Source organism: Mya arenaria, chromosome 12, assembly GCF_026914265.1.
Source record: "Mya arenaria isolate MELC-2E11 chromosome 12, ASM2691426v1".
NCBI classification, from domain to species: Eukaryota; Metazoa; Mollusca; class Bivalvia; order Myida; family Myidae; genus Mya; species Mya arenaria.
This window is the reverse complement of record NC_069133.1, coordinates 9675704-9690129: the sequence shown is the minus strand read 5'-3', so window position 1 is coordinate 9690129 and position 14426 is coordinate 9675704. Positions and strand designations below refer to the sequence as shown.

The following is a 14426-nucleotide window of genomic DNA, read 5'->3' as shown; positions in this document are numbered from 1 at the left end:
GAAAGGATATAGAATGTCTTTACCTATAGACAAATAAAAAAACAATCCGGCAATGACATGGAACACATTCGAATGTGTCTAGATCTGAGTCAATGACAAACAAATTTATTAAAAATAAGAAAAGGGTACATGAATAAGCAGTCTAAATTATTGAATAACTAAATTCAAATCGGATCAAAGAAAATCTACTTGTACAAATATAGCGAAACACACAAAGTGCATGCAGACTTATAAAAAGAAAACTTATAAAACACGCTATTTCAATTCACTCAATCATACTAACGCGTCATTTTAAATTGGTATTTTTCGTATCTCTTTACTTTAAATAATGCAAACTCAAATATATGCTTGAGCATCTTTTTGAGTACTATGTGAGCCAGATATATGCTGGAGCACCTTTTTGAATACTACGTCATCCAAACATATTCTGGGGCACCTTTTTGAGAACTACGTCATCCAAATATGTGACTAAGACACACTTAAGTTTCAAGCGGCTTGCCGATATTGAGAGCACATTTAAAATATTGATCTGTTTTACATCTGAAGATTTACAAATCAGTAACGCGATGTGGAAAACGCATCAACGCATGCAGTGAGTGCCAGTGAACATATACGTAACATAGCAATTCGCAATCGAATTCGAACAGCAACCTACGAATACATGTCCGTGTAGGTGAAAGTACATGTATAAGTACAGGTTGTGTTGTGTTTCCTCTGTTTAGGCGTTTAAAGTACTTTCTTTTGTGCATGAAATGCTTCGTTAATTAGCCACTATAACGATTGTCATTTGGAGAATTCGATACGCATACACATGACTTGTCAACCCATTTCATTTTGGTATATCATTTGCAAGGATTTATAATAGAGAAATACTTTAAATATTTTACGTAAGGAACATGAACAATTGATAGTCTGGGCTGGTATTCAATCATGGCCTTAATTGAATATAAGGACGATGAAGCCAATCGGATAACTTAATTGTTTTTAATGACTGAGCAACAAAGTGAATGAAGTCAATGATGTATGACTAAGATTAATACCTAAGTTTAATATTGAATACCATAATAATAATAATAATAATAATAATAATAATAATAATAATAATAATAATAATAATAATAATAAATTTATAATAATCATAATCATAAACATAATAATAATCATCATCATCATAATAATAATAGTAATAATAATGTATACACAAAAGAAAATACTGAATCTATACCAAATTTATATTAAGAAACACATTATCAGATAACAAAACGGCTTATGACACGATCAATTCATATAAACATTACCTAGCCTATAAGTTATTCCCATACCCAAAGGGAAATAATATAACGAACAAGCTTTTTTGGCCTTAAAATGGCCATATAGCTCCTGTCACGTCTGATTTCAAACATACAATCTATGTATAATGTAGATTTGGTCATTCATTTGTCAGAGTTCCAAATTTACATAGATTCAACAGGTATCTTTTTCATAAGCTAATACCGTAGTAAAGGTTACACCTTGTTAAGCACTTGGTAACGTCTTTGAACGATCTTGTCAAACTGCGTTTTTCAACACTCCTCAATAAGTCGAATCTAGCTAAGCAAACTAAAGGCTTAGCGCAAGACTGTTGTAACGCCTTGAACTTTAATATTGAGTAAAACCGCATTGACTCAAGCCCGCGAAAGCTATACTGAAGAAAGCCAGTGTTATATCAATACGAGCGTGACTTCTTTTTCTCAATATGCACAATGTAAGGTAAAGCTGAAGGCTATACAAAGCGCTTATCAGATCAATATGTCTAATAATAGCTATTTTCAGAAAATTTAGGAGAGGTATAAATCGTGAATTAACTAATCATTCAGTGACAAAATGGCGACTTTGAGCACAGCCATTGCACGATATGATAAACCATACCAAGGTTTATATCAGCCTAAAGAGATTGGACATTACTCATTAGGAAGTGAGATTCAATATAATAAAACTCAGTTGAAATATTTCATCCCACCTTCAGATTATAATGATGTTGAATATGATTTGAAAAAAGAATACCAAGGAATGGAAAATAGGGAGGAAAAACAGATCGACCACATTCTGAAATGGATACACGATAGTGTGGGGCCTCGTGGAGAAGTTGATCCTGATCAAACAGGTCTTAAGGATGACAGGTAATATAAACGCTAAATTCTATAATGGTTGATATATATTTTTTTGAACATTTTTAGAATAAAGACGCACACACGCACGCAAGCACGCACGCACGCAAGCACGCACACACAAAAACACACGCACACAAACGCGCACGTGCACGCGTACACGCGTACACGCACGCACACACACACACACACACACACACACACACACACAAAATACTTGACAACGTATTGTGCTTTGTCTCTAAATAATGCCAATATATATTTCTATATTATTCAGTATCTACGTTTGCCGAGCCAAGGTTATTGGTTTAATCGCTAAAATATTGAACATTCGCATGATATTAGATACATATCATAAAGCGTCTAACTTTTGTAAAGGATGATATTTGTAAGAAGTACGTATGTATTTGACATAATGCGGTTCTGCTTAATAGATCGAACAACATTTTAAAATCCAATAGTTGTTATGTTTTGAAACTGACTTTTGGGACTATAAATGAATAACGAAAGCACAGGAGCCTTGCATGTAGATGACAACACTTGTCCGTTAGTCAAATATAACAAGTAAACGGTATATTTTTGCCCAATAACAATGATATGGTATTTTAAAGATAGTAGTTCGCTAAAGCGCAATGGTTGATTTAATGAATTGAATCTGGCTAAGCGGGGAATACATTTTGTTCTAGAAAACAAAGCATAACCACATGAACTTGGCGAGTAGTTGGTTTATCGAATCACGTATAACAGCAAATTTCTAGTTTCAAACTGGCATTGATTTCCGGTAAAGTTATGCATTCTCTTAAAGAGTAATAGTAACTCTTGAAGTAAAGCTAAATATGTTGAGTTTGGTTAAAATTTGGCAAAGTTATTGCCCATTGAACACGGTTTATTTGGAAAAAATAGGATAGGGGAAAGGGTGTGGGGTATCCATGCACCCTTATATTGAGTTCATATATAGACAATTAGTTCTATATCAGGGTGGTAGGTAAGTTAGGAAAGGACGGCAAATAGTTAATTATTTAAAAAAAAGACGTAAAAGCATGGTTTTATTTTACGTCATATCATTGCATTTTTAGTTTGATTTAAAGAGGGAAATCTTCAGGCAATGCTCGACTTGACAGCAGTATGCAAAACGTCTGATCAACGCCTTTTAGGGATTACAATTTTGGATAATCAAGTATCATGTATTTGAAATTAGTAGTTGCTTTTATGATTCCAGTTTGTTGTTATACTGTAGATTCATTTTTATGTAACTTAAAATCAGAAAGAACAAAAAATAATGTTCGCATGTATATCACGAAACAAGAGCATTATATAAACAAAATAAAACACTTTTAATATCCATTAAAATTTATTATTCAAGCGCTTAAACGCATACATAAATAGCTCTCGGATGAATGAAAACATATCAATTCGCTATACGATACGTCCATGTATTTTGAAAGGGTAGAAACTAGAACGGACAGTAAAAGCACATTTTCAAGTTTGGTAACGCTTACACAGATTCTGAGCAGTAGGAGATCGAAAAACCCCTTCAAGGATGCAATTCTTAACAATTTTGCGTAATACTTAATAAAGGCCGATGAAATGAGCCGCTTCATTTCTTTAAAACCTTGGTGATTTCACGCGATTAGACAGAAGTCGTTTTGTATGTTTTCCACTGATGCATTTCTGTATTTATGAAGATATGTTAGCTATTTGAATTCATTTCAAATCAAGCGATGTCAGTACCGACTTCGTATGCAGAAGGGGTTTGTTGAAAAAGCTACTGTGTACCACGTGCGCGAGAAATGATTACTGGAAGTTCGCCGTGACTCTTCACCACGGCACCTACTACCTATGTGAATACCCTACCGACAAGGAATTGAAACGCGTAAAAAAGATGACGAACGAAGACAAAATGACGTGTGCTTGGGGCCACAAGTTTGAGCAGTATCTCACCGCAGGTAGGTCATAATACCACGTGGTATGTTAAATACTTAAAGATAATGAAAAATCGGTTCAAGCAGAATTGAACCATATGCCACAACTCAATATCAATCTTCCTTAAAACAGAAAAAATCATTACGAAACAATCGGGACCGGTAAAAAGGATTGTCATATAATAGACTTCCGAGATATCTTGATATTTACTATCATTATATAATATATATTTGATTATCGACCAAAATACATCATCATTAGCAGAACATACAATTATCATATAGTGTATTTAATTATCTTATTAAATGAATCTTGTACTGTTTCACAAAATATCTGAGTCAATCTAAGCCGTTATGTGATATAACTAAGTTACATTTAAGTATCTTTGTTTTGCATAATTTGTGTGGATTAATTTTAGCACAAAAACGAACACATAATGTTGTGTAAGCTTTTATATATTTAAGATTACTGAACTTACTATAGTGGTTCATAGGCGAAACCGGATATTAACGATTACGTTCTGTATACATGTTTTCTCATAACTTATTGAAATGTTATGCAGATTCCAAAGGATCCGTTCCAAATCCAGACCTGCCATATAACATCAATGAAGGCTTCTATACTGTTATGGAATCCAAGGTTGGCGCACACACACTAGGTAATTTTGTATAGTGTGATCGTACGATTCTGTTTTTCCGTATGTACGTTTCTACGAAACAAGTGTGCCATTTGTAGATCTATAACAGTTTCAGTAACGTTGATTGTGCTTTAGAGAACAAAATTGAGTGTACATTTACAGTGGCACATAACATCATAAACAAACATTTAAAGGGTATCCGAACGGAAAACATAAATGTATTTCAAACAATCGACATAATTTCTATCAATGAATTAGATCAAAATGACCCTTGATCATTGAGAAAAAATATTAATATAAATGTAAATTGAAAATTGTTTATAATGTTCAGCAGGCTACGAAAACATAAACCAACATATTGGACAGTGTTATGTTAGGCTATGTTAAATGCATGTTTTCATTAGCGTTTCAATTTTACGTTTGATGATGATTGGAATTGCTTTATTTTTTCCTGCGTTATTCCGACGTTAATATCATGAACTGTTTCCGGTTACGGTCGAGTCGTTCTATTTATAGAATGGGTGAGAAAGAATTACTGTTAAGTTTTTCTTAAATGAATGAAGTATTTTAACAAATCTTGAAAGAAACAATAAAATATTGGTATAGATATAAGTAATGAATTGCGTTATTGATGTCACTATCGGGGATATAAACACAGTTGAGCTGGATATGGTATGCGTGGAGTCCTTCGGACTTTACACACTGAAACCAGACCGACTACGTCCAAACCCCGATACACATCAACCCCGCAATTCATTCCAATTAATATGGCGATCGGTGAGTCATGCACGGACCGGAATCAAAAATAAATGGTATTTTAGTACAGTATATGGCATACTGTACATGTATATTAATTTGATTTAAAAGAAATGTAAATTAGACCTTGACATGCCAATAATTATAACGTTTTCAAAAGACATTCAACACAATTAAATACCATATATTAGCATGTTTAGGGTACAGAGTAAACTGTTTTCATATTTCAAACGCTCTTTATACAAAACAGCGAGGTCTTAAACTGTTAACATGCTTTGACATGAAAAGTTCAAGGATATTAAACATTCTTGAGTATCTACAATATTACTATTATTCCATCTCCCAGCTTCAATATTACGCCTATGCGATGATAACCTCAATTAACTCTGAGATCATTTCTACAGTTTAAATTAGTAACACATTTTAAAGAGAAGAAACACAGCAACGCAACGTAACCAGGTTCTCAATGATTGACTAAAGAACTTAAATATTCGTTGTGAGATTGAGTTTCAACCGTTTTTCCCGTTTTTTAGTAACAGTGAACTTGACCTTAACCCTTATGTTCCAAACACAATCCCATGAAACATCTGTTTAAACTCTTCCTATATACCATGTTTACTCAGAATATGTCAACTCTACCTTAGGTTATTCAGTCCCAACCATTGCTTTATTTTTAGTAACAGTGAAATTGACCTTGACCCAAAAGACCCCAAACGCTATATCCTGGAAGGTCTCCATAACCTCTTTCCAAGATTGGCCGCATATATAAATCCAAACTAAATATATTCAGATACAACCGTTTTCAATATTTGGTAACTTTGACATTGACTTGACCCTTGGGCCGGGCTTTGATCCTAGGGTCCCTAGACACCATCCCATGCTAGGTCTTTTTATACACTTCCTTAATGCAAAATATAGTCGCAATATGTGATCTCTAACTGAAGTAATTCAGTACCTACCGTTTCTCCCTAGTTTTAGTACCAATGACCTTGCAATCCGATGAAAAGTCTCAATAAACAAACCCTTTATACCAAGTTTGGTCACTATTAGTGAAACCTTACTAACGTATTTAAAATCAAAGGTAAGTTTGACGCTGCCCGCCAAGGCTGTCTATTTTAGTAAATAGATGATGCTCATTAATGCTTCAAGGTGCCATAAATGACATTACTTTAAACAGTGACCTAGACCTTGAACAGGACGGAGCACAAGCGAGCTCTCCATTTGTTCTCAATATACACTGTCTATATGATAAACGCAACTATAGTTATTCGCTGGAACATAATAATTTTCTTTATTTAGTGACGGTGACTGAAGCTTTTGATAGAACGGACCGAAAGGAAATCGAAATCGATGTCCACTCTTGTGCTTGACCTTAACCTTTGACGGAGGACCCAAAAGCAATCCAAAGCGATTGTCCCTGATCAGACTATACACCGAGTTTGGTGTCTGTGATGAAGGATATTTTAGTTATTCGCCAGAAACAAAATTTCTATATTTAGTAACGGAGACTTTGACCTTTGACGAAATGGACTCAAATGCAATCGAAAGCGAGCTTTCAGCATGTCCGATACACCAAGTGGTGTCCATATGATGAACGAAACTTTTATCTAATACTGGATACCGAATTCTATATTTATGATACACAGAGTTTGGTATCACTTTGGTGAATTAATCTTAGCTATTTGCCGTGAACGAAATTTCTATATTAGTAGCGGTGACCTTAAACTTTGACCGTACGGACCCAACAGCAATCTCAAGAAAGCTCTCCACAAACTCAAATTAATCGCCGGAGACCAAATTTTTACGTTACGTTGACGTTGACCTTTGACGGAACGGACCCGAACGCAATGTCTGTCATTCATACGATAAACGAAACTGAAGTTTTTCGCTGGAAAGCCTTAGTTGACACACAAATTTAGGGTAAATTTCATGTGTGTTAATAAGCTCAATGAATTTGTATTCCGACGAACTACTACTTTAAAACGAGTATTTAATCATGTTGAATGTACGTAACGTCATTAGATCGAGGCGTCTCGTCTCTGATAGAATAAGGTTATTTTATGTACTTGTTTTATATAAAAGTATTTATTTCATGCTTTTCGATATAATATGCAGTTTTATCAGTGAAATGATATTTTCACTGCAAAATAAGGAGTGAAGATATAAGCTTTTAGAACTACTTTTAAATTAAAATCCATTTTAGAAACCACCCACCCTTAATAAAAGCAAAACACTTATTTGAACCAGAAAATGTTGGCAAAAATATTAAAATCAATAAAGGTAACTTAAGTTTAAATAAAGACAAATTTGGAAATTGACAACTAAGTTATAAAAGTTTATTCGAAAAATGGTTATCCCGTTTTCCAAACGTTCCCTTGATCTTGAAGCTGAATGTTCGAGCATTTGCTTTCATGCCAAACAATTTACAGGCGAAAACATCTGTTCGAACATAAATAGAATGTTACATCATCGTTCAAATGTATTTTGAACATTTCGTCGTTGTAATACGTAATACGAACTCGGAAAATACGCACCAGTTTTCAGATTAAATGATATTTAATTGCCCCACCCACGCCTCAAAAGTTGTCAACAACCAAGCGGGATATTCTGTCTTTATCTGGACAACGATCTGTCTTCAAGCGAAACAGACTGATCTCCGACAGTAAGATGACTTAATACTAATGTATCATGAGCCACACTCTAAAACTAAAACCTTATTGACTACTGTTCATAAAATAAAGCAAGAAAACGAGCGATTAATAAACTATAAAAAAGAATATCAGATAACATTTTCACAACAAACCGGAAAAAGAAAATTGAAAACTACGTTATCAGCTATTAGTTAACGTAAACGTAAAGGGCGTCCCACGGGAAGCTGCGTACATAACATCCTTTTCAAAGAAGGGGTAATCAAGAAAATTAAATTTAAAATACTAATAAAACTCCGAAAATAAGCATAAAATAAACATTTTTTTTTTATTTAAGTGTAAGATAATACTTTTTTCACTCGTTATCATAGTAAAATTGTATTTTCACAAGTGGCTTCGCCCAAAAAATATGTTTTTCTATGACACTCTTGAATTGAAATACGATCTTACACTGGAATAAACAAATATCCTCTATTTATTTGAAAAATTGCGAATGTATTCGTTCTATATAATTTATTCTCATGCAGCGACATACTTCAGACCCATATACCAACATTGGTTTGATAAGTGTATCAAACAGTTTAATTTTTTGACCAGGGGTTATACAAGGAAATTATAAAAAAAGGTTTCCTTACCGTGTTTATTGCTTTTTGCTCTTGATCAGGTTGTGTTTTGTGGCGTGTGAAAGATCCTCTCGTTGTTACAACTTTTCCAAAGTAGTTGAACTTAAGATTATATTGTTTGCAGTCATCACATTGCATAATAAATCAAGATTATACTGATGTTACTACGCAGAAATAGCAAATATTACAATATTGCCTGCCTTATGTAAGAAAGCAATTGTAACCAAGTATCGACTTCTTTGCCACTTTAAGATAAAAAGTATCTTCTATATCACTAATATAAAGAAAAAACAAAATCGGTAAACTGCATTCACCCAGTCTACACTCTAGATGACTTTCGAATAGTGCACCTTTGTCATTTTGAAGCTTAACTCTTGTATATACATGGTTATACATTGACTTTATATCATTAAGAAGTTTACCACGAAAACCAGAATTTATATCTTTAACCAAAGGTATTCCCTTACAATATAGTCAAATGTTTTTTTTTTATAATCAATAAATGCTGCTTATTATGGTTAATAAAATCAGTTATTAGCCCATGCAATGCAAGCATATTGCCTGTGGAATGATATTAAACATAATAAAACCTCTAACTATCCAAGATGTACATTTTTGTTTAACAGTTTTAACAGGAAAGGTTGAAATTCAGTCTTCTTTTTGATAAGCTATTCCTTCAACATTAGATCTGGTCCTGCACTTTTGCCGGTACTCAAATTTGAAATACTTCTTTGCAGCTCATGTAACGTAAAAGGAATATCCAATTCTCCAAACATGCTGTTAAATCGTTCTGCATTATAAAAGCATTAAAATAAATAACGTCATGGACAGCTTGAAAAACTATAAATATCGTTTGGATCATTAATTGAGCGATGGTATTCTGTAAATGTGTCCATGCTTATGTTTTGGTGTTTGCTGAGAACTGAATTGTTTCAATAACTTCAGATAAAGTTTTGCATTTCTACGATTTCGCTGTCTTTAGATTTTTAGTGTGTTTTTTATATATAAGGCTAAACTTATAGTTTCAATCACTAATTCTTTGTTTTCAAGGGATTTATTTCTTCTAAAAGCATCCAGTGCCTGATAAAAGTCGTTCTTTCGTCAGCACAAATAGTTTTTACACAATGCATTTTGTTAATTTACGTGTTATGGTTTGACTTTCTAAACGATAAAGTTGTAAATATTGTCATTACCTGTAAGGAAATTATATCAATTTCTGATAAAATCATTTCCTTAAGATGCATTATCTTCATCATGCTCAAGGTGTGTGTATACTGCTTTAAATTGCCTGCTATTCTGCGATTGCCTGTACAGATACTTCATATTCCCATTTAAATGAATACAGACTTATATTTTATTATTATAATCATTATTTTAATCATTCTTCTTCTTCTTCTTCTTCTTCTTCTTCTTCTTCTTCTTCTTCTTCTTCTTCTTCTTCTTCTTCTTCTTTTTAATATTACTATTACTACCGCAACCGTCATGAAATAACTATATCGTTCCAGTATTCAGTAGCGAGGTCGATGCTGTGAGTCTAGAGATTCCAGATGGTACAACTGGGCCTAGTGTGGAACATTATGTTGAGTTCAAAACCACCACACATGCATCATTGGAGAAAGTCAGTTTTAAAAGGTGTTACAGGAATTACTTTTGTTAACTGTTACAATAGACATTTTTTATCTTACCTTTTATCTGTGCTTTTGTCTGAAGCTTTTTATGTCTAACCCATAGCTTGATTGAAACGTTTCATTGATAGCATTGCCAATGCCCCTAGCACAGGCTCAAACGTGATTCTAATGTCAAGAATTAACAAGTACTCAAATCTGATAATGGAACTTGTCGTTATAATTTGTAAGATCATTTTCTGTTTAATCAATTGGATTATGCAAACCTGTGTTATCTTACAAAATATTTTGCCATTATTGCTCAGATGATTGTTTAATTAACAATTGCCTTAGTAATAATTGGTGTTTATTCTAGACCAAAAATAAATGTTCGCTTTTACGTGTTAACGGCGAAATGCCTCTACACCGGCCAGTGCGCATGCGCAAGCTTCGTAATAACTCACACTATTAAATCAGTAAACGAGTGAATAGAATATTCGGCCTTTGTTATAATCTGCTTAATAGATTTTTGGTTGTCAATGTTCTTCTTAATGATTTAATTGAAATTTGTCCGACGTGCTAATGGTGGAGGGATGAGTCTGACCACTAAATTAATGAAAGATTCCGAAGGATCAGAAAAAATTAAAATATTTGATATTGGACGAAGAACGGAACGACATTTTCCGGCCACAATGCCACAATTTAACGTTAGATTTAGGGAAATATATTTTTTTTCTAGAAAAAGGATTATATTACAAATAATTTATTAAATAGGCAAGGTCTATTTCATTTTTTTTATATTCAACTGATGTTTATTCAACAATCGAATATTGGAGATCAAAATGCCGGACAGACAAAATTTTCTTTATTTTTGAGCGTATGGCGTTGTGTGTTTCGTAAGCTGTCTCTGTAGTTCCAATTGTTTTACAAACATTTAAAAGCTCCAGAAACGCTGGCAAAAGCGTGTTCTTTTGAGTTCGTCTCTGTAGTTTTAATTGTATAATTTATAGGTTCATGCTACTAAATTGATGGACACAGAGAGTTCTTGTGAGACCGTCTCTTTAGATTCGTTTGTATAATGTTCTTATAAAAACTCTTTAAGTAGTGTACACTGAGTGTCCTTGTGAGCCCGTATCTTTAGGTACATTTGTATTTTCTTCATATGAAAAGCTTTGAAGTGTTCTTGTGAGTCCGCCTCTGGAACCTCAACTGTATTATTTACAGGTACAAGCTCCGGAAGTGGTGGACACAGAGTGTTTTTGTGAGTCCGTCTCTGTAGTTTCCATAGTATTATTTACAGGTACAAGCTTCTGTAGTAGTGGACACATAGTGTTATTGTGAGACCGTCTCTGTAGTTTCCATTGTATTATAATACAAGTACAAGCTCCTGAAGTAGTTGATACAGAGTTTTCTTACGAGTCCGTCTCAGTAGTTTCCATAGTATCATTAACAGGTACAAGCTCCTGAAGTATATGACACAGAGTGTTCTTGTGAGTCCGCCTCTGTAGTTTTACATAGTATTATTTACTGGTACACGCTCCTGAAGTGGTGGACACAAGAGTGTTCTTGTGAGTCCGTCTCTGTAGTTTTCATAATATAATTTACTGGTACATGCTCCTAAAGTGGTGGACACAAGAGTGTTCTTGTGAGTCCGTCTCTGTAGTTTCCATTGTATTATAAACAGGAACAACCTCCTGAAGTGTTGGACACAGAGTGTTCTTGTAAGTCTGCCTCTGTAGTTTCCATTGTTTTATATACAGGTTCAAGCTCCTAAATTGGTGGTCACAGAGTGTTCTTGCGGGTGTTCCCGAAATTATTTGTGGATTCCGTGACGATGCCGGACTTGTTAGGAAGCTAGAAACATACACAACTCAAGATATACCAACAATAGCCGGAGTAAGGCATTTTTTTTATTTTAAGGATAATTTAATTAATGCATTTAAAGATGTATTCACAAATAGTCCTGAGAAGGCTATACAAAATGTGTGTCTTTTGAAGATGTTTGTGCTAAACTAAGTGAGATATAATTGAATGTTTTTTAAACTTTGTTAACATTTAGTCATTTTACATATTGAAAAGCAACTGACTCATTTCAATAGAGGTTGCAAAATGAAGCCTAAACTTATTCCATTTTCAATAGTGTAATAACGCTTGTCAATTATTTTTTTCACATATTTAAAGAAACATTAAAAATAGAGCTCTTATTTGAACATTATGACATTGACACAAAGACCGATAGGCGTTTTCATGAGTTTGAAAAGAAGGTTAAAATACAAATTGTATTTTAGGACATCGAAAACCCATGGAAAATCAATGTTTGTTGGAACTTCCTGGACCATCTCCTTACCTTCATCAAATCGAATGTGAAGGAAGATGATCCAAGGTTTGTTTAATAAAATCATCGTTGTTTAAGGTAAATGCAAATAATATACTACATTGAAACTTAGCAGCTAATATAATATACCTATCATTATTTAATCTTTTTATACTGATACGGCTTTTTTATCTTAAGAGAAAACATAAAAAAAACTTAACGAATTAAGGTTTCTAACCAAGTTTACCCAAATCCAACATTGAACACAATGAAATGTTAAAACAAAACTGTTTCTTGTATTTGAACACAGGATCATTCACCTCCTGGAATTTTTAGGCGGCGATGTTACTTGTACCCGGCTTCCACCTGACTCCAAATACACTTTCCTGCATGAATAGTATACTCACTAGCCTGGATTATGTAGAAGTTTGCCTCTGATCCAGATCAAACAGGTTCGATGCAACGTGATTGCTTTTGAGAAGGCCAGCTAAAAAGATTGAGATTCGTACACCATGTTATAGACTTTATAAATACAAAATGCTTGGTAATTGACAACTTTGTCATTATTTATTTTAAGCTGTTCCTTATTACATCGATCCTATGGTAATGGTCCCTTGTTCCGTTTTTCTATGGTACACGTCCCTTGTTACACTGTGCCAGTATTTTCCGCCCAGTGTAGCGCGCCTTTTATTTGAGCTAGCTCAACTTCTTGACAAAGGTATGTTTATGCTCAATAATAATACATATCATAAAAATCAATATTTTCCAAGTTCGAAGTTAAACTATCCACAAACATCTATGTATTAGTATTTGGTAACTTCTCTGTATGTCCCATATCAAATTATTTATCAAGTCATAGTTTAATATGTCCAAGTAATTCATTTCCTCCTGTTTCCCGTTTCTCTCATGTCAAATTATTGGTCCAATTACAATGACGTTGACATACAGCCATTAAGATCATCCTTCAGAGAATAGCACGTTGTCCCAGTAAAAGAATATGTGCTAGATACGCCAGTCCAATCTCCTCTGTATCTGTTCTGGTTTCATGATGGATGATGGCGTTGTACTTGTTTCTCCCAGGCGATGTAAATGAAGCTTCTCTGTCCGTTTTTTTTTTAAACAAGCAAAGTCCTATGTTAATCTTTCAAGCTCTTATTTTTCTTATGCTTCTAAATCTCGTTAAAAATCGTTAATTGTGTGTTTTATCAATTTTGTTAATAAGCTTTGCATGCCATTGATGTGATGTGTTATATTTTTGCCGGTGTATTTTCTTTGAATTATTTCCTTAAACACTTTGATCCAAATATTTAAAGGTTACGTATTTTTGACACGACTTTGTAAGAAATACAATTTTACTAACATTATACCTTTGTATCTTTATACTTCTTGGAACTTATGTTATTCATTGTTTGTAAAATCCAAAGATCAGTACACATCTGAGTGGCATAATAAACCAATATAAATATTTTTGAATTTCGTATATAAATACATGTATATATATAAACACTTTTTAAGAACATAACGTGTTGTAGTGATTTCCTATATATATTAATTGGATAACGATAGCCAGGGATAAATCATTTATATAACTTGTTATAAAACTTAGCACATATGTTTTTATACGATCGGTTGTCGTCTCACTGACTCTTACATAACTCGGATTGTTGGTGCCGTAGCTTTCAACATAACCCCGGTTGTAGGCTCAGTGACTTTTACATAACTCGGGTTGTAGGCTCAGTGGCTATTACATAACTCGGGTTGTTGGTTAAGTGAC

At 33.7% G+C, this 14426-nt stretch overlaps 1 protein-coding gene across 1 annotated transcript; it reads left to right on the top strand.

Annotated features, from left to right (window-relative positions):
- The first annotated feature begins 1750 nt into the window (after positions 1–1750).
- Positions 1751–14174, top strand: LOC128211889 (decapping and exoribonuclease protein-like). Its single transcript, XM_052917001.1, has 7 exons — positions 1751–2159; positions 3867–4093; positions 4633–4728; positions 10240–10366; positions 12099–12234; positions 12627–12721; positions 12963–14174. Exons 1-7 carry the CDS (start codon positions 1864–1866, stop codon positions 13048–13050), a joined length of 1065 nt encoding a protein of 354 aa, XP_052772961.1. The 5' UTR covers positions 1751–1863; the 3' UTR covers positions 13051–14174.
- Positions 14175–14426: the final 252 nt, after the last annotated feature.

Bases quoted from the DNA above. Each gene is read 5' to 3' on its own strand.
- LOC128211889 (XM_052917001.1), top strand. From the start codon at position 1,864: ATGGCGACTTTGAGCACAGCCATTGCACGATATGATAAACCATACCAA. The intron at 4,729-10,239 runs GTAATTTTGTAT...ATATCGTTCCAG, and splicing joins GGTTGGCGCACACACACTAG to TATTCAGTAGCGAGGTCGAT. The intron at 10,367-12,098 runs GTGTTACAGGAA...TTTTATATACAG, and splicing joins GAGAAAGTCAGTTTTAAAAG to GTTCAAGCTCCTAAATTGGT.